Source organism: Metarhizium robertsii, assembly GCF_000187425.2.
Source record: "Metarhizium robertsii ARSEF 23 chromosome Unknown MAA_Scf_7, whole genome shotgun sequence".
Lineage (NCBI taxonomy): Eukaryota > Fungi > Ascomycota > Sordariomycetes > Hypocreales > Clavicipitaceae > Metarhizium > Metarhizium robertsii.
In genome coordinates, this window is record NW_011942215.1 from 1751524 (window position 1) to 1771673 (window position 20150).

Consider the following 20150-nt stretch of genomic DNA (forward strand, 5'->3'; position numbering starts at 1 on the left):
GGTAGCATGGCTAGGCCTGTTGGATATTTTTTTTCTTGCCGCATGGCGATAAGCCGATAAGAATAGGAAGGGGCTTAGCGTGAGTCCGGGCGGGGCTGATGTCCGGGTTTGTGGCGGTGGCGCGTGTGGCCCAGGGTTGAACAGTTGGGTTCAAGATCCGTGTGGTATTGCGGTGGCCAGCGGGGACAGTTGGATGTCAGCTATTCAGCCTAAGTACAGAGCTGCGCACTAAATCTCCCGGGCCACTGGCATCAGCGAGTCGTGGGCGAGCCCCAGGCGCGTGCAGGGCCTGGAGGATCGCGACTGGCGCCAGGCATCTGCACCAGGACAGTGGACAGTGTGTAGCCCTACTACGTACTCCGTAGCCTAGACTGGATCAACTTGACGCCATCAACGATGCCCATCAACAATGTCCATTCACATCCCTCGGGCTGGATTGTGGATTGTGGCCACGCGGTCACCAGGCACCAGCCCTTCGTGTGTCTCCAGCAATACACATGCATCCAGATGCCACCATTTAGCTCAGCAGCGTTGGAATGCGAGGCTAGACACTCCGAACTAGGGCTCTTCGTGAATGCCGGTGTCTCGCCGGTTTATTATCTGTTTATCTGTTGTCTCTCGTGCCACCTCAACCTCTGCAGAACAACAAGTTGCCTTCTCTATCCGTCATCCATAAATAGGTTCATGGGCAGGCCAAAACGAAGCCGTCATTGATGATATGATGATTCCTCGAAAGCGACAGCGTCCTAACCCGGCCGAGGCCAGCAGCATTAGTTTGCCAACAACGGCGCTGAGCCGGGAAACAGCGACGTCACTTTCACAGTCCCTGTCCATGCATGCGCCATCGCCGGCTGCCAAAGCACCCCAACCAGATCACCCAGATCATCCCCGTCGACCCCGTCAACCCGCTGCCTCGGAAGCTGAGGCTGCAAGTACACGGCTCAATGTCCTCGTTGGTCCTCAACTGCTTCCATCTCTACCACCGCCAATCCCCCCAATGCCGCCATCTCAATCCACGCATCCTCACGGTGCGCCCCCGACTCACCCCCTAGCCCAGAAGCAGGTACGCATCATGCAACATTCAAATTGCATCAAGAAAGTACAAAAGAAAGGAAACTCACGCCATGTCGTTACAGATCCGCAAGGCAAAGAGCTGGTACGGCCCATGGCCCAAAACACCAAGGAAAGCCACCGCCTCGACTTCGGTTGCACGTGAAAATATATTGGGCGGAACCGTCCGCTCTGCAGCTGCCCCAGACCTTGGTCGATTCGACTCGTCAAAAAAGAGTGCTGCCGAAACTGCAAGCATTCGAGGCGATTCACGATCCCTTTTCCTGTCCAAAGTTTTCGAGGACGGAATGCCAGCTGTTGCCACTGACAAGGCGACCGTCGACGATAACGCCCAGCACGAGGAAACCAGCACACCAAAACCTCCGCACACACCAAAAGACATTCACGCTACAAAAGATAGAAATGACACAAAGCAAGACGAAGTAATAAAACCACAATCAGAGGCCTCGAGCTCACCAACCGCTCCGCCAACCGCGTCTGCTGCCCCTCCCCCTCCATCCGGCTGGCTAGTTTGGTGGACCAAGACTCCAACCACGGAACAACAAACAGTTACAGTAACATCCACCACTCTTGACAATACGAATAATCCCACGCCAGAGAATAGACCCTTTACTCCTCCCGAACAAACTGCCCCGCCAGACTCTGTCCCCAGGGAACCCCCGCCAAGCGCACCAACGGTATCATCCACCTGGCGATTCGGCTTTTGGTCTTCTACCAACAACAAGATGGACAGGACAGACCCCGAAAAGGAGGCCAAGGTAGAAGGGGCTCAACCTAAAGAACAACAAGATATTGCCATGGAAGACGCTCCAGCTCCAGCGACTGCCCCAGAGAATGAACCTTCACCGAAAGCTGGGTCAACGTGGGCATTTTGGTCACGGGCATCGCCGAGCAAATCGAGTAACAAGATTTCTTCCTCGAGCTCTGGCGAAATGGCTGTTATCGGCGAGGGATCAGAAGCGCACCCGAAACAAATGAGTGAAGTGGATGTCTCTAGTCCGCAAAGCAAAGCCTCCAAACAAGAGACACAGGCCAGGGAGGCGCAACCACAGGCGAAATCAACTTGGCGTAGGACAAAGAGAGTACGGCCATCTTCTATTGAAGCTCCAACAGATTCAGATGCATCGACGGCAACGCGGACTGCTACACCAGTTGTCGAGGAACCTCAGGGCCTCCCGCCCCCTCCAAAGGAGCCCAAGCCCCCAGCGCCGTCTACAAAAGCCGAATCGTCGAGCAAATCGGCAGCTGAGGCCGAAATAGTGGCAAAGCAGCCTCCTAATTTGCTGCTTCCCTCATTCACCAGCACCTATCGGATGAAGGAGAACCCTTCAATATTACAGCAAATTACACAGCTTTTGCTTCGAACCTCTCAGCCACCTGCTAACCACGTCTTCCGGGTCAAAGATCCACCCAAGATCCGAAAGGCTATCGCCATCGGCATACATGGTCTATTCCCGGCAACCTATCTCCGACCCATGATTGGCCAACCTACAGGGACATCACTAAGATTCGCCAACCTCTGCGCAGAAGCCATTCGTCGATGGACGGACGCTCACGGCTCTCCTGACTGTGAAATTGAAAAAGTCGCCCTTGAGGGCGAGGGTAGAATCAGCGATCGGGTGGACAACCTGTGGAAACTTATGCTCAATTGGATTGATCACATTCGCAGGGCTGATTTCATCATCCTGGCATGTCATTCTCAGGGCGTTCCTGTAAGCATCATGCTGTTAGAGAAGCTCATCGACATGGGCATCATCACCAATGCCAAGATAGGAGTTTGTGCAATGGCAGGGGTGGCTTTGGGTCCGTTTCCAGATTACAAGTCTAGCATTCTCATGGGGTCGGCGGCCGAGCTGTGGGAGTTTGGTAATCCTCAGAGCACTAATTCGCAACGATTCGAGGCCTCTTTGAAGCGAGTGTTGGACCACGGGGCAAGGGTGACATTCATCGGCAGTATCGACGACCAATTAGTGCCTATGGAGGTGAGAAATCTTTTTTGACTTTTTCGGACGCGGAGATAATATATGCTAACTCATCTTCTAGTCGGCCGTTTATTCTCCTGCCAGCCACCCGTACATATACCGTGCCGTCTTCATCGATGGCCGAATCCACGCACCAGACTTTATCGCACACCTAGTTGGGTTCGCCCTGAAATTACGAAACTTGGGAGTCACCGATCACGGTCTCGTTCGCGAACTGTCTGTGGCGCTGGCTGGGTCCTTGTACTCAGGCGAAGGTCACTCCCGATTATACTACGACCCAGCGGTATACGACCTCGCCATATCCCACGCTCTCGAAACAACGTCCACCCCATCCCCCGTCACATGTGAGGTTGGCCCCCGCGGAGGTCTAGCATCTGCCAATCCGTACGTGTTGCCGTGGATCATGCGCGGCATGCTAGAAGAAAGTTTCGTAAAGACGGAACTAAGCAGCGAGACGGAGGACCTATTGCAGCAATTTGATGATTGGAAACCGTCAAATAAGGCGCTGAAAGATGTAAAGTACCGTTTGGAAGCGGTGCGATCGAAGCTTTAGTCTTTGTTTATTTTGTTTGTTATTTTCTTTGTGAGACATCTGCGTATCATGGCGAGGAGTTTGAACGTTTTATATATATATATACCACATAGCGGATCTTGCATGATTTTTATTTAGATGAGCAGATTACAGGATGACCAAAGAGCTCCAGCAGCGTCGGCATAGATGTTGTATACAGAATAGATCAATACACGACTTGACTACCTATCTGGCCACTTCCAAGGCTAGCTGGTCCTTTTATGAAGTTATTTGCCCTGTTCTCTAGCAACATGCGTAATAAGGCACGATATTTCTTGCCCTTCATTTCGTCTTTATAGCTAAGTCGTTATATCCCGTCTGCTCGCTATTTGTACCCAAACTCGTCGGTTTCACAACATCAGGGTTCCCAGACCGATGCCTCTTGCTTCTCACCTCTCCAGCCTAGTGAATTAACAGCACCGTACACCATTGAAGGCGGCTTTGGACACTGCAACAGCTGCTTCCCGTGCATTTATCCTTCTGAATATCCTATGATCCTGCGACGCACGGGTACGCCTCACATCCTCGTCCGGACAACCGCTTCACCTCGGGAATTAAGCAAATACGCGTCAGCCAGTAGGTCCACGCCCGTCGGTATATCCCAAGGTGGAAGTAGTACATAAGTCCCACCGCAGAACGGAACGTAGGTACATATATGTCGCCGGTGCGCGTGCGTGATGTTAGTTAGGGATGGCATACTCATGTCACTTGTGAGTGTATGGCTACGCTGGCACGTGCACCACATGCAACGTCGAGCATTGCATGAACATGAGCACACGGCTGTCTCTGTATATTGCCAGCACGCAGGGTTTACCGCAAAGTAAGAGGCGGTGTGTGAATGAATGGTGGTGAGCACGAACCGGATCCTCAATACATTCCGTGCAAGAGCTTGCCTGCACATTTAACATCGAGGATGCCCAGCAGGCAGCGAGTTTAGCACATACAACATAGTCTCGAGGTGTGATTTTGCCAAAAATAGAGAAAAAAACAAACTCCACAACACCAATGTACTGCCATATTATATATCAACACGGTGTCTAGAATACTGTACACGGCGGGCCCCTGCTCCAAGCAAAACATATAATACACGGGCGCCCAAAAACCAAACAAAAACACCTCAGTAAACCTCGTCATCTCCTGCCCAACTTCCAGGCGTCAATACGGTCCTGGATCTGGTCCCAGGTCATGGAGTGGCTCGTCAGGCCATACGCCTGCGCCTCCTGGACGACGACGGTGGGCGCGCCGCTCCCGCGGCCGGGGTTCCCAAGCGTGCCGTGGACAACCATGCTCGCGACCCTCCGCAGGTCGCGGACGGTGAGGGCCTCGATGCGCGCGCACATGTCCCGGACGGGGATCTTGTGGCCGTGGACCTGGACGGAGCGGCCGAGGTCCTCCAGCTCGACCATGCGCGACTCCAGGTTCATGAGCAGGCTCGACCGCAGCTGGTTCTTGGCCCGCGACACCTCGCCCTCCTGGAGGCGCGAGAAGCCCGTGTCGAGCGTGAGCGCCCGCAGCTCCTGGCACATGACGTCCAGCATGGCCGACGTGTGGCCCGGCAGGCACGAAGCCGAGATGCCAAACAGCCCCGAGTCCGTGTACGAGTGGTTGAAGGACACGCACGATTCCACCCAGCCGTACTGGTTGAGCACGTTGGTATACAGCCGCGAGTACATGCCCTTGCCTGGGCCGCCGGCCGAGAACGAACCCCCGCCGCCGAGGAGCGTCTGCAGCGTCGCCAGCGCGTAGATGTCGTCCGACCCTACGGGCAGGCCCTCGAACGCCAGGTGGATATGCGTAAAGTTGGTCTGGTTGAGCGACGGTGGCTGCGCCGGCAGCGAGAGGAATCCCCCCGTGTAGTGGGCCGGGAAAGCGGCAATATCGGCGGGCAGGTTGTTCAGCACGGCGGCGTTGCGGGGCGCCGACGTGGACAGGTTCTTGATGAACGGAATCTTGGACATGATGTGCGTTCGGGGAGCTGCCGACGACGACGACGACGACGACGTATACGAGGAAGAAGACGAAGCAGAATCAGAATCGCTCTCCGTTTCACTCCCCGTCACCTCCCTCGCGCCCGGCAAACTCGTGCTCTTCATGTCGCCGAAGAACTGCTCCGCCAGCCGAACGGCAACACCATGATCGACCCCCGCAAACGCCAGCACCATTCTTTCCGGCTGGTAAAACGCCTCTCTGTACTTGAGCACCGTGTCCCTCTTGATCTCGCCCAGTCTCTCCTCCGGACACAGCAGCGGATTGCCCAGGGTATTGTCCTTGAACGCGGCTGTGTGCACCAACTCGGGCAGGATAAGCTCCGGCTTGCCCCAAATCTCGGCGATTTCGTACCTCGCCGTCTCAATCTGCTCGGCGACCTCGTCCTCGGTGATGTTGGGGTCGCGGATCGTCTCGGCCAGCAGGGAGACCGTTTCGGGGACCGCATTGTTGAACGTGGCGGCCTGGTACATCATGGATTCTCGCGACGACGCGCACTGGATGTTGCCGCCGAGATTCTCCACGCGCTCGAGCATGGCGTCGGCCGTGTGCGACGAGGTGCTCTTGAAGGCCAGCCGGTCCATGATGTGCGACACGCCCCGGAGCGAAGGGGTTTCGAAGCGAGACCCGGCCTCGACGTAGACGCCCACGCCGGCGAAGGAGCCGGGCAGTGCCTCGGATGCCACACGCAGGCCGTTGGGGAGAGTGGTGATCTGGTCTAGTTCCGTGGGTTCCTATTCAGCCGTGAGCATTTGCCCTCAGTAGTCTCGGGGACGTTTCGTTTCTCCGGCCATCAAGTGCCACGGGTACCCGGCACGAGAGAAAACAGGCAAGAACAAACTTTTTGCAGTCCCTCTACTCTCACCGTCGCCATCCCCCTCCTCCACGCATTTCCCCTCGCCAAAAACCTAGTCGTCGGCGAGAGCCGCGCCGAAAGCTGCCGCAGCATGGTGGGTGGTGCCTCGATGCCGTCGTCTCTTCCCCCCTGCCGTTTACAAATCCCTCGTAGCTTGGGTAAAATCAACCAGAACGCAAAAGTCTAGCAGTCGTTGAATCCACCCGTCGAAGCCAGCTCGCGTGATAGGGGATGATGCAGATGAAGGTGACAGCGGCAAAATTTCATTGCCGTCACGTTTCCAAGGTAGTTAGTCGTCGGTTGGCTGCGGATGGGACCCAGAAAAAAAGTTGGGTCAACTGTGGTGTGGCTTTGGGATGCCGAGTGATGGGAGTACTCGGCGATAAATCGGATCTGACGTCGGACGGAGGTCCCGACTCGACTCACCTTGCTACTACTGTTACTACGTAACTTACTGCTCACTTTGGGCCTGTCCAGGGCCAGCCATGACGGATGGACGATGGATCGTCATTGACTCTGCAGTCCTTTTTATTTCGCTCGCAATATACTTCGTAGCAAAGAACACAGCTCGCACAGCAATCTCTGAAGTAGCTTCAAATTCAAATTCAAATTCAAATTCCCAGGCAAACGCAGCAAAACTGCTTTATTAATACTTAAGCGGCAAATAGATGCGGCGTCCAAATGCGCCCAAGAATGCAGGTGTGCGTATAGTGATATACCCAATTTACCAATCCAATGCTATACAAAAGAAAATAAAAGTCGTTGCGCAGGATGAACATGTTCCAGCTCCAAAACCACTTGTCTGGAATGCAGCCTAGAACCCTCAAAATGAACAAAAGCAGGAACGCCGTCTATGACAAGAACACTGCGGGAACTGTTGGAAAAAGTGACATGTGTCGCTCGCTATGCTCTCCGAATAAAAGAATGGTTTCGTCAGGCTTGCCATGTATCGCACTTCTCCCCGTTCCCTCATCTCGTTTCCATACAAAACCACACAACCACCGTCCCTATCAAACGCCGATTCTTCATTTGCACCGGCCCTCCTCAGCGAATAGAATCATCGCTCTGGTTAGCACCGCTGCCGACATCCATTTCAGCTGCAGCATCTAGGCTTCGCATTTCGGGGCTGTCAGTAGCACCCCGCTGCCCTGCACTGCCGTCAAATACCCACGGTCCAGCATTGTTTCTCGGCGTGATGGGGCCCTCTGCCCCGCTGGATGATGGTGATGGGGATCGGTGCTCGCGTAAATGGCCTACACGCCCCGAGCCTGAGGCTGGATTTGTGATAGGCAGCGGCTCTGAGGCTGTGTGCAACGAGTTGCCTGTCGGCCTTTCCTGGGGGCTGTCTGACTCGTTGACACTCATTGTAACATCTACATCCATAGCATCCGGGTCTGGTGCCGCGGCTTCTGTGGACTCGGCAACAGGGGATTCCTCTGGTTGTGGATTTTCGGATTCCTTTTTATCTGCATCCAAGCCATCGTCGTCTAGTTGCTGCCATTCTTCAGATGGCTCATCCACATCAGCCTCGAGATCGGCTCCTGCCCGACAGTTGGGGCAGACAAAGATGGGATATTGCGACGACGTCAAAAGTGATCGCACACATTTAAAGTGCCATGTGTGAGAGCACGGCGCGACAAATAAAGATTGGCATGGCTGCATATACATAATATTAGCACATATGGATCCGAGTACCGAAGTTGCCCAGTAGTTCGAGCGCCTACCGCAATAGAATTCAGGCAAATGGAGCAATCTTGCGAGCTTTGTGAGCTCGATCCAGACGCTGCTCCCGCAGGGGCGCCCGTCGCCATGGTCCGGAGACGTTTATGAGCTGCGACGCTGTACGAGGTTAGTCTTCCATCTTTTTCCTTCATCAAAAGCAGAGCGCTTTGAACTCACTTGAAGCTGTTCAGCTTGCTCTGCCAGCCGCGGTTCAGCTCCAATCTCATCTTGACGCAGCGGAAAATCATCTCCTCGCCGCCCTTAAAGTCAATGCCCAGCTGGACAATGTCGCCGTCGTTGACCGGAAATGCCTTGCTCTCCTGCGACGGGGCGCTCAACCTAATGTGGTTCAAAAAGGTTCCAGACGAGCTCTTGACATCCTTGATGAACCACTTGCCATCTTCGCACCAGAACTCGCAATGTCGGCGACTCACAACTTTGCTCTTGAAACCCACTGGTGCTGCGGACGGCTGATTGTTATTCATATTGGCGGCCTGGCCATCTCGTTCTGAATATCGCCCCACACGAATGATCTCGGTGCCATTTGGCAGGGTTCTCGAAATGGGGGAGAAGGAGAGCGAGGGCCGAGTCGATCGAAGGTCGTAGTGTGCGGAGAAGCGTATTGACGGCACTGTCTCGGGGGCGCCGTTGGCCGCAGCGGAGGCAGAGGCAGGAGCAGCAGTAGTACCATTTGTGGCAGACGAGGCTGCGGGGGCATCGCTCACAGCACGAGGTCTCGTTGCAGCCATGTTGGACTGGCCGCCGTTGGGTGTCGAGTCTGGCGAAGTGGTTTGGCTCGCCGCCCAAGCCTGCGTGGACGTAGAACTGGTCGTCTCTGGAATCGTTGGCGGGGGGGTGTTGGATGAGGCACCGTGATTCTCTCGTGGATTTACCCGCGGCAACAGTGAAGACGTGGCGTCGGGGGATGTGCTGACAAGAGTGAGACGATTGGGGTTTTGCGAAGCGGGGGAAATTGTCGACGACGGGGTGTAGCTGACGGATCGGGTCAAGTTGCCGTTCTGCGTCTGGCTGCTGCGATGGGATGAGCTGGCGTTGGCGTTGGTGTTGGTGGATGATGAGGATGAGTGGTGTGAGTCTCGCGACAACAGATGGTTGTGGGTGTAGTTGCGCAAGTAGGTCAACCCTCGGAGTCGGCTTGGGCGAGACGGCGAGACGGGGACGGGGTTGGCACCCTGCGGCCCGGGAGGAGGAGATGAGACGGGTTGTGTGAACATGATGTGATGGTCAAGGCAACAAAGGTGCCTCTCTCTTTGTACGATCTAGAAGTGCAAGCTGTGAAAAATCTTTGTTGACCGTCTGTGACTTGCCTCAAAGTTGGTTGTCAGCGGACGCGGCCTGGCACAGACAAGGCGACAGACAGGGCGGCAAACGAGGGGGGTGGAAATGTTGGCGACGCCAGGCGTTGAAGTTTCACTCAAGCTCAGCTGAGCAGCAGCTGAGCAGCAGCGTTCAGGGTTGCGGAAAGCCCCAAACTGGCCCGAGTTGGTGGTGTTCAGGTAGGTGCGGAGAATCAGAGAATCAGGTGCGCACGTCAATTGATGTGCAGGCAGGGTTGATGATGGGTCAAATGTTGGCGAGCAGATGACTGGGCCGTTTGACGACTCTCGAGTCTCGCTCTCGCGACCGGCTTCAGAGTCTGACGTCTAGAGATTGCCTGCTGCGGGAAAGGGGCGCCCGGCCGTCTCTTTCAAGGGCTCAACTTCTCTTCTCTCGTCGAGATTGGTTCGCAAGGCCAGGGGCTGAAAGGAGGTTTCGTCTGCAGGATCGCGACCAGACGGATTCGACAGAACAAAGCAGTGTTGGATGCAAAAAGCCAGTCTTTGTCGACGGTCCGAAGGGAAGATGGTTCTTTATCCGGCGCGTTGGCAGCCTCACACCACCAACCAGGCTTGGCTGTACATGAACCGATTCACGGTGGACACACCAGTTGACCCCAGGTGGCCCCGGCTGACGCTGGCGCTGGCGTCGGCGTTGGCGTTGGCGTTGGCGCCGGAGCCAGAAGTTACGTACGGAGTAAGTCTGTCTACACGTACTACCCAGTAAGCAGAAGGGGGAGGAAACGGTTGATGCGGATGCAGATGCAGACGCGGCGGCGATTTGGTCACTGTCGAGATGTTGGTGATGTATTTGGCGTTTTTTTTTGATGGGATCCTGTCGAAACATTGAATAGCCCAGCTGCATATGTGCATCTCTGGCTGCTGCTGCAGACACGCCCGACCGCACTGGAGCCCTCAAGTGCTCCAACCCTCTTGCCTCTCCATGTCATTTGAACTTCCTTCTGTGCTGGTTTTAAGTGACAAGCGATTGGTCTGAGCCAACGCCGCCCGATGACCTGACATGGATTTGATGCATCTTGCACCCCCGACATCGAGCCGCCTTCCCACGCTCCTCCCGCTCTCCACGTCGCGCACTCACGCTCTCGCCGTCCGCCGTCGCTCATAGGCGCCATTGCCACCAACCTAGCTTCCCAACCTCCACGACTGCCACAACTTCACAACCCACGCAACAACAGCGGTCCATGTCAAAGCTCCATGTCTTCTTTCAGGGCTAGGACTGCTTGGAACTGCTTGGGCTGCGTGTGGGCCTCGCCAAACCATGGCGTCAACGAAGTACGGAGTAGGGCCTCCAACTCGACCCAAGGCCGCCGTGTGGCTGCTGCGGGTCTCGCAATCTGGGACCTTCTTGACTCTGTCATCCCGTATCTCTAATTACGGAGCCCGGACAACCCTAGCTGTTGGTCTCGGGACATCCGCTCGCGGTGCGTCGGCGCAGACCTAAATAAACAAAAGCGAACATCTGGGCTTGTCGCTATGAACTAACAGACCAGACCCATGCGAGATAACAAGCTCGAATGCTCCGGACCGAGTATGCTCTTGTCCGCACGTTAGGAGCAAGAAAAGATGCATTCTATACATAGGTGTGGCGTGTCGTGTCTTGGAGATGGTTCCAGATTGCACCCTCGCTCTATCGACATATCACCTCCAGGCAGCTCCACGTCTGCCCGATTTAGCTACTGGTCTGAAAGCTGCAGGATGATAGCCTCCAGATGTCCCACGCCCTAGCAGCCTGTAGTCTGTGTGCACGGCCAACGGCTGGGCGAGAGCACGCAGGGGCGACAGGTCACCAGCGTACACGATCTGCATCGAGACTGGTGGCGCCCAACCAACAGAGGCCATCACAGCTGAGCTCGCGTGGTTTCTTTCATCGCCTTTCCAAGAGTCTGAAAGAGCAATTGTGGAACAGAGCCCGGTTTGTTGGTCCATGTTCAACACCAGGCCGTGGCTCTGTGAGCATTGAATTCTGCTCCCGCATTGTTCTTATAAGGTGGCTGCCACTTGAAGCGCTCAGGCGGCTCATGGCAAACTTTAAATTAACATTATTATCAACCTAGGGACGGAGTATCTTACTTCCTGCGTCAAAATCCCCAAATTTGGCCGCATTCTGCAACGTCCTAAACCACCAGGAGCCAGAAGAGTGAACCAAACAGATGAAGGTAAACATGGTTCGTTCAATCAGAGGCTGCATCACACCCGTGAAGAGCGTTAAGCATGCTGCCTTCAGAAATTAAAGGAGCCCTCGTGCTCGACTCATGGGACGAAATGAAGCGTCACAAGTGGCAGTCTGTGTGGAAAGAGCCGTCACACCAAAGCAAACACGCCCAACCCGGCTGGGATAAGCACATGATGATGAAGGAATCCTAAGCCCACTCCGATATTACTCGCAATCTTGTATCTACAGACGGAGGGAGCCCTGACGGTCGCCAATATTTGTAGTTGAACAAGTCGGATCTTGCCGTTCAGACCATTCCGCGAAGATTAATGTTGCCCGCCTCAGCGGACGTCCCATTTACTAGCACTCCTAGATTGTAAAAGCCCGCCGCATTTGTCGTAGCTGTGAAGCCAATCGCCATCAGTGGCATCAGAGTTGCATTCCCAGTGGATTCTCTCATCAGCCCGCGTGGCACTTGGCCCATCGCGGCAAACAAAGACTTGACCAGCAGATCCCGGTTCTCGTCATCGCCCCCAAAATCAAACCAAACCGTCAAACAGCTGTCGTTCCAAAGAGTATGTATCTTGATCCCAGGACCTCGTTCCCACGTCGCATGCAATAGCCACCAATCCCTGCCGCGAGTCGTGGTGAGCGGGAGCAAGCCCTCCCCCCCGACAAAGTACAAAATCAAGAATGCTCGCTCATTCAAACGTCTCGTAAACCCATGTCTATCCTCCCGTGAAGGCCCGCGACTTGTCTCTGATCCTTGTTCCAGGCATACTGTACTCCGTACTACACCATGACACTACGCGCATTCCTCGAATCCTCCCAAGTCCAGCCTGCTCCTCCGTCGGCCAGAATGTCTCCTGTCTCAGCTTTTTCCCACGACGGTCAGCCAACGTTGCGCCGCCCGTCAGCGCACCAGGTATATTAATAGCATCTGAGCCAGTGCGCCTCCTCCCGCCTCGGTCCCCAGAGGCCGGAATTCTGGACGAGTCCGTACCATCAGTAGGTGGTAGATATCTAGCGCTTTTAACCGTAATTACCCAGAGGCCCTGTGTCTCCGAAACAGCCACGTGAAGAAGCCGTCAACTGTGGCGTGGAGATCCAGAGGTGAATCCCGAGCAACGCTGTTTCGACTTGTACCGAGACACCTCCTATCTCGGGCGTCTTCCATCTTGTTTCGCCAAGTCTATGCTGCCCAGACTCTCCCACTCTCCACTCCATACAGTGATATGGCTGGAAATAATTGTCCCTGTGAACCGCGGGGACAATGGAACTCGGGCCACAAAACCACTTGGCAATACCGCCAAGTAGCGTCAAGTAGCGTCAAGTAGCATTGTGTTGATCATCAACTCGCCGTAGCACGATTAATATGACCCTGCATCTCAAGCACTCAAGTAGAATATTGTCCTGCCTAAGGGCTCCTCCAATCCCGTATTACTTCTTACACTCACAGAACTCCATGTATTAGTCAAGCATAACGCTTGCTGACGGTGTGACGCTTTCGCTTCCGCCATCATCACTTCTTTAGCGCTGCATTTCCCAGTCGTTCAATCTCTCGGCCTTCTTGCGAGCCTTTCCCTGCCGCCTCCAACAGTCTCTCCCACGCCTCTAGATTCTTGAGACGGATCGCTTCCTCGGCCGCCTTCACCCGCATTCCACACTTCTCGTACATGGTGATGGACTGGCCCGGCTCCAAGCCCGTACACTTCGGCACAAACACAGCTGCCAGTCGGGGGTTCCCCGCTTGAAGTGTCAGGTTGAAAAACGGCTGCAGTACGAGTCAAACGTTAGCTACCTGGTGATTTGCCACCGTGACACAGAACAGATTTGAGACCAGCTTATACACACCTCCCAGCCAATGGGGCTCTTCTTCGTTTTCGAAATCTCTTCAATCTCGCTCCAATCTCGTTTCACGACCAATGCACGCAGGCTGCGAAACAGAAAAACAAAAGGTATTAGTGAAGCGTCACATCATTATAGCAGAGACAAAACAAATAGCCGATCGGCAACTCTCGCGAAGGATCAACGTACCGAATCCACCATGCAACCTTTTCTGAAATTTTGAATTCGCTCTGAATCTTCTTCGCGCGGCCATTATAGCCTAGTCGAATAAGTTTAAACATGGTTTCGTTGACGCTCAGCCCCGAGAAGGAATCAGTCAAATCTCGATCTAAGGATTCTTGCAACCGGAGCAAAGTCGTCGTCTCCTTCAACGAGTACAGCTCTGGCAGATTCTCTTTGGAATCAGAAAGTAGTTTGGCCGCCAATGCCAGCTTATCCGAAGCAGTACGGGCATCTGGCTGCTGTAACGATTCGCGGATAAACACATTTGCTCCATCCGCTCGGCGGTCGTCTTGGTAATACAGATCCTTGAGAACGCCGTTGTCGCCTTCGGCAATCGCTAATGCTTCTACCATTGCCGATGCCGTTGGTCGAGAGTTAATCACACGGAAAAACGATGCTAGCGGTAGCTTCTTCTTCAATTTCAGCAGCACAGACAGAATCAAATCGCTATCCCCGCTTTCAATCGCTTTGTCTAGTGCAAGCTCATCTTCCTCCATGTCCAATAAGAGGGGTACTTGTCTTCCCCCTCGGGGTTCATGATTCAGAAGTTCTGTTGCTAGGCGGCCACGACCTTCGTGATACGCTGTCCTTGCAATCTCCTCGAATGAGATGCCTGGTTTGCCGGATAGTCTTTCAACTACCAGTCGACAGATCGTGTCGTCATTTTCGGCTCCATTTCGTACCTTCGTAGATGCCCAGTGTACGTATATACGGTCCGTGGGTAATTTCAGGTAGCCAGCAATCTTCAACGCAAGAAGATAGTCATGTCTTTGGAGAAGGCGTCGAATTATTTTCTCCGGCGTAAGACGGTGATATTGTTCAAAGGACAGAGGCATCCCAACGTTGAAATCACGTATTGCGTTCAAGACTCGCAACGTCTCGCACATGTCCACAAAGTCATCGCTGTTGTAGATATCCAGGACAGACTTGCCAAATGAAGCTGCCTTCAAAAGCCGTTTTTGCCATTTGACGTTGAATTCCCGGCCCGCTGCATTAACGCATGTGTCAACTGCTTCAGTAAGATTCGCACGGATGAGTTGAATGTAGTCGTCTGCTTTGGGTGATTCAAGTTCCAGTTGGCCAACAGCGTCCAAAAGAATGGAGGCAGGCGAAGATTCAGATGCATGGCCAAAAACGTCTAGTGTGTCCGCCGGTATTCTCTCCAGAAATTCGCAAAAGTCGTTTGTAATAAGTCGCGCACCATCATACTCTGCCGCGACGTTAGTGCATCCAAATTAATATAAAAAACGCCCGGTTAGATACGGAGCATACCAGAAATGACATGTACTCTGGTACTATCGTAGATGTAAGACAATGACTGGTCACCAGGACCGATTACATGTACCTCATCTTCCCATGCAATCAGTGCATCTGTTCCACACCATTCGACGTATTTTGGAGGTGTTTGTGAGTCGGAATTATGTTCAAAGAGCGGTTCTTGGAAGTCGCTTGTGATGACATGTGCGGTTCCCGTCTTTGAATACAAGTTGACGTATCGGCCATCTGGAGAGACGCTGATGTGACTAAAGGGGCCACTATCAAGAAATCGATCTTCACAGTCTGCCGCATCTACCACGTATACTGTAGAGCCGATGCTCAAGAGAACTTCAACAGACCGGGATAAGGTATGATCTGGTGATATGATTGCCCAGGAGTGGATTTCAGCTTCGGGTGTGGTTGCCAAAAGCTTTGGACGTGGTTCTGCGTATGAAGACACCGTGACCAAGGAGTTATTGCCCAGCAGGGCTACCATGCCGTTGTTGTAAAACCTGTAAACTTCGTATCAGAGTCTATATTCCTTGGGGACGGGTCATTAAGGGGAGACCTTACCGGCATGATTCGACGCCATAATTGTCTGCGCCATGGCCTAGCGAAAAATTACTGAAGTCGCCTTGCAAATCATAGCATCGTACATTGCCGTCAGCGGTTACCACCAATAAAGACTCGTCTTCCGACCAGCCCAGCCCTTTGATGCGGCTCTTGTCCCAAGGAATGGAGCGGATTTTCTTTCCCGCCAGGCTGTAAATATCAATTTCAGACTGCGTAGATCTCCCAGGCTGAAATAAGTGAAACTTTGAGTCGTCACGCCATAAAGCTACGCCGTCGTTAGCAAAATGACCAAGAATGGACAGCAGTGCTAGGTAGTGCACAGTCTCATCCGAGCTTTGAGAATATTGCAGTATTCCCCAGGCCAGGGGATCGTTATCGTACCTAATGCGCCGGCATATGGGGCTCCAGCAACGAGATAATTGTCAAGATCTAAATCCTCATCGAACACCTCGGTGTACTGCTGGGTCTTGCGAAACCACTTGTCCCCTACGCTCTCCCAGTCTGCTCTTGCGTCAAGGGTGCCCATCATAAGTTGCGGTTCATTCTGGGTCGCCTCACTTCATGCACATTCGCGGGCAGGATGAAGGATAGGAACGCGTTGCCGAAGCTGAGCTATCAAAGCCGGAAGCTGTGAATCTCGACAATAGAGAGTGCTAGCTTCCCCCATATGCGAGAGACAGCTATCATTTGGCGGTCGCGTCACCAAGCTCGAGTGCTCCTGTCAATTTGTGGGGCTATTCCTCGGCTAAATGAGGATGCCGCTAGCTTCAACTGTTGCTTGTCACTTATTACAGGAATGAAAGGAACTGCCCCGCCATGCGTAATGTATCCATTCCCCGTATCTCATCCGTCAAATCGATTATCAGTCAATAAAACGCAGCCATCGAGTTCCTCACAGTTGAGACCATACTAGCTGCTGATCCCCTTCATCCGATATGCCGAACTGGAGAGACGAGTATCTCTCATCCCTCAAGGATGCCGAGCTTCAGAACCCTGTGAACATGGAGTTGGTTCAGACATGTCGGTTCACATCCAAACCTACTGCCCCTCACTCTCTCACTGGGCACCAGGTGATGTGCCGCCTGCTAACTCACCGCCCTGGCAGGTTCACAAATGGCCGATCGAATATCCGCGTTGGAGGCGGAAAAGGCAGCCTTGGAATCACGTGCCTCAAACATAAATGTCGCTAAGCTGGCATCAGGATCAAAAGTTGGGGATGCTTCAGCTACAGACGATCCTGACGTCGCTCAACTTCGTCTTGACCTTGCCGAGTCTCTTCGGTCCAAGGGAGTGACGGAAAGTCGGCTACGGACGGCAGAGGAAGAACTGTCCAAACTACGAACTAAGTTGAAGGATGATTCGCGGTCCATCAGAGATCTCACTACTGAGCGAGCCACCCTCACAACCAGGCTAAAGGATCGAGAGCATGAAATACGAGAGAAACGAAAGTTGCTCGAGGTATGGAGCTGCAGACCCAGCAACACAACAAGCTGATTTCCCAAGTTACACAGTATTAACTCTCATCGCAGCAAGTACAGGATGAAATGATTACTTTGAATCTTCAAATGTCAGTGGCCGAGAAAGAAAGAGACAAGGTGAAGAAGGAAAATAAGGAGCTCGTTGACCGATGGATGAAGCGTATGGCGCAAGAGGCTGAGGCCATGAATCTTGCCAACGAACCGATGTTCGACAAATAGACCGAGTCACAGTTGCCCGACGACCATTCGAGCCAGCCTTTGAGCCGTTTGCAAATGAAGTTATGCCCCCTGCAGGGCTGCATTGTTGGTATGTGCTCTATGCTAGCTATTCGTCACTCCAACGAACCCACAATATTGCAAAAACAGCTATGATGTATGCGCGCGCGTATGCAGAAATGTTCCTTATCCAAAGCTCAGCTTCCACCGCTAACAATATGAATGCTCTCTAGTTCTACTACTTGCGTGTGGAGATGCAATATGATCCACCAGCATTGGTCCAACTGACAAAGCCCTCTGGGTATAAACACTCTTCCACATCAAGAATGGTGCTACCAACGTCATTGATGTTGTGGCTACTCTTGAAGTCAGCCACGAAGGACCTGAGCGAAATGATCTTGCAGCCTAATTTCAAATCCAAGAACATGCGCACCAAGTCATCGTTCAGCTGTGATGTAAAGGCTTTGTTGTTGACGAGAACGACATCGGCTCGTTTCAGGGCCTCGTGTATGGCGGTGTTCTTGCGGAAATCGCCTCTCTCGAGGTGAGCCTTGCCGGGCTTGATTCCCCACAGCATACATCTGGCCTCGAACTCTTTGATCTGGGCATCGGCCAGATTGCAAGCATTTTCCATCATTTCGCAACCCCAGCTTTCACATCCGATTTCCAATGCAGCTTGTAAGCAGACATTCCCAACTCCGGATCCCAAATCGACAAAGACTTGATCCGACGTCATCTTGGTCTGTTCAACTAGAAGCTTTGATATGAAAGGGTGCAGAAGTTCTCCATAGACATAGTCGGTGCCATTTTCGTACTTTGACAGCAGTTCGACTTTGGGAGCAACCGTTCGATCATAGACTTGATCTAGAATAAAAGCCACAAATTGTCGTGGTAGTTCGTGCATCTTATCAAGGTTTTTGGCAATGATTCCATCCTCGACCATTCCTAGTAAAGTCTCATTGTACTCGTGGATTGCAGCTTTGAAACCAGCCAGGTCTTGAATGTTCCGATTTGACGCCTTTTCCAAACGTCGAATAAGACCCGTATTGTGATTAGTGAACGGTTCAGCTTCATCTTCGGTGAGATATGTTTCGGCGACATGGCGAACGATTCTTATACTAGCCTCAACCGCGTCTATTTTATCCCTGCCCCAGACAAGCTCAAACCTAGAAAAATTCGTTAGTCATATAACTCTGGCGGGCGATGGGCGCGGCTGAAAAGACGGAGGAATATCGGAGACGCACTTTTCTCTAGGCTGCAAACTGGGATACTGCAACTCTATGGCAACATCCTCCTTTTGCGCACCCATGACAGGCACGCATTTCTCTTCCAGCGAAGCAACCTCAACGGCGTGGACAAATTTCAGATTGTCGTTGCGTCCCTCAAAAGCCCGGAAGTGTCTAAGCTTGCGGTTGGAATCTAGATGCTTATCCTCGGAAGTGCCTCTTCGCTGCCTCTTGCGGGTATCCAAATTCATCCAGCCATCATCCTCGGCGTCGCTATCCTTGTCAAACGTTATACGCTCGCTCGCGGGGGACCGTGTCGTGGAGGAGACAGTGCCCGTCTTGCGCTTCCGATCAAGTCGCTTTTCGTCAGACGATGAAGGATTAGGCGAATGACTGGCGTGGCGGACAGCCGAGGGCTTAGGCGACGGACGGTAAACGGGAGACGAGCGCGATGACGAGGCTCCCGCAGAGGCCGGGCCGGGGCGAGATTTCGGCTTTGGTTTGCTCGGGGTCGGGGCACGTTCGACAATAACCTTTTCGATCCGGATCTTGGGCGGGTCAACCTTGAACTTGTTGCCCTTGCCGCCGAGGAGAGGCATGGCGACAGAGAGGAAGGCGGCTTAAACAAGCCAAAGTCAGAAGTCGAAAGCGGGAGTAGGCGGGAGGTGACTTCGAGGCAGATCGGAGGGGTCAGACAGTCTCTCTGGTTGTGGCGGTTCGCGACAGTCTCTGGTAAATATGTCTTGTGCCTCGTGCCTCGTGCCTTGTGTCTCATGCACTCAGCCAGGTCAAGCCTCGTCGCAACGACCAGCGACAGCGACAGCGGCGGGCGGCGGGGGGTGGTTAGAAGGGTCAAGAAGTGTACAGAAGAAAAATACAGAAGAGAAATAAGCGATGGGAACACAAAATAATAGAAACAAAGACAATACTACGTCTGGGCTGCTATGCAAAAGAAAATGCGCAGTTGTGTCAAGAGTCAGGGTTGAGGTGCGACGACGAAGAAAAGAGGCGTCGGCGTCAGACAGCCAGTTGTCTTGCGTGTCTCTGCGCCTTCCGCCTCTGTGGGTGTGTGCGGCCCTGCGGGTGTCGGGGTGTGCCCAGGAGCGCTTGGTGCTGCACAGTGCGCAAGGATTGGCCAGCGGGGAAGTTCCATACGTGTGTCCATGTGGACCCAGTGCGGACTGCCAGCATACGGACTCCGTACTCCGTGTTATTCCAGGACATCCAGAATACATGCATGCACGGGGACGTCGCACACATCTCATGCACTCCGTCCCAGCTGCCTGGCAGCATGCCCGTGTTGGATACTGCACAGCCCTGGATTCCTGGCTTCGGTAGATGCGAAATCTGTGCGACGCCCGCATTTGTTTAGCCACAGCGCCGACTCGAATGCCCTCGCCCCTTGTCCGTACATGACGAGCAATCAACATGACGAGAAAGAACTAGAGCCTGCCGCCTTGTCTCCCTAGAGCTGCTAGATGCCGGGGAGCGGCTGCATCTAGACTGGCCGCATAATTTTAGCCACGTATGCAAAAAGCAAGCATTCAACCTTGTTCATGCCCGCGCCGATGGCTTTCCCGAGAGGACCGACTTTCCCTAGCAGCAGTCCAGCCCGGCTTAGCAACCGAGACC

The 20150-nt window shown here is 53.5% G+C and overlaps 6 protein-coding genes across 6 annotated transcripts; 2 read left to right on the forward strand and 4 right to left on the reverse strand.

Annotated features, from left to right (window-relative positions):
* Positions 1-721: 721 nt before the first annotated feature.
* On the forward strand, positions 722-3606 carry MAA_08910 (uncharacterized protein; the record flags this gene model as incomplete). The annotated part of the gene is made up of 3 exons (XM_007826908.1): positions 722-1063; positions 1137-3053; positions 3115-3606. The coding sequence occupies 3 exons, from the start codon at positions 722-724 to the stop codon at positions 3604-3606; spliced, it is 2751 nt and encodes a 916-aa protein (XP_007825099.1).
* A 1148-nt stretch (positions 3607-4754) lies between these two features.
* Positions 4755-6559, reverse strand: MAA_08909 (mitochondrial processing peptidase alpha subunit; the record flags this gene model as incomplete). The annotated part of the gene is made up of 2 exons (XM_007826907.2): positions 4755-6344; positions 6476-6559. The coding sequence occupies 2 exons, from the start codon at positions 6557-6559 to the stop codon at positions 4755-4757; spliced, it is 1674 nt and encodes a 557-aa protein (XP_007825098.2).
* A 951-nt stretch (positions 6560-7510) lies between these two features.
* MAA_08908 (FHA domain containing protein) lies at positions 7511-9423 on the reverse strand (the record flags this gene model as incomplete). Its single annotated transcript, XM_007826906.1, has 3 exons — positions 7511-8122; positions 8191-8305; positions 8366-9423. The coding sequence occupies 3 exons, from the start codon at positions 9421-9423 to the stop codon at positions 7511-7513; spliced, it is 1785 nt and encodes a 594-aa protein (XP_007825097.1).
* A 3797-nt stretch (positions 9424-13220) lies between these two features.
* Positions 13221-16124, reverse strand: MAA_08907 (vacuolar sorting protein; the record flags this gene model as incomplete). Its single annotated transcript, XM_007826905.2, has 6 exons — positions 13221-13472; positions 13553-13634; positions 13736-14978; positions 15041-15537; positions 15599-15863; positions 15980-16124. The coding sequence occupies 6 exons, from the start codon at positions 16122-16124 to the stop codon at positions 13221-13223; spliced, it is 2484 nt and encodes an 827-aa protein (XP_007825096.2).
* Positions 16125-16533: 409 nt separating this feature from the next.
* MAA_08906 (Autophagy-related protein 16) lies at positions 16534-17295 on the forward strand (the record flags this gene model as incomplete). The annotated part of the gene is made up of 3 exons (XM_007826904.2): positions 16534-16618; positions 16704-17056; positions 17128-17295. 3 exons carry the CDS (start codon positions 16534-16536, stop codon positions 17293-17295), a joined length of 606 nt encoding a protein of 201 aa, XP_007825095.2.
* Positions 17296-17530: 235 nt separating this feature from the next.
* On the reverse strand, positions 17531-19117 carry MAA_08905 (Histone methylation DOT1; the record flags this gene model as incomplete). The annotated part of the gene is made up of 2 exons (XM_007826903.1): positions 17531-18458; positions 18537-19117. The coding sequence occupies 2 exons, from the start codon at positions 19115-19117 to the stop codon at positions 17531-17533; spliced, it is 1509 nt and encodes a 502-aa protein (XP_007825094.1).
* Positions 19118-20150: the final 1033 nt, after the last annotated feature.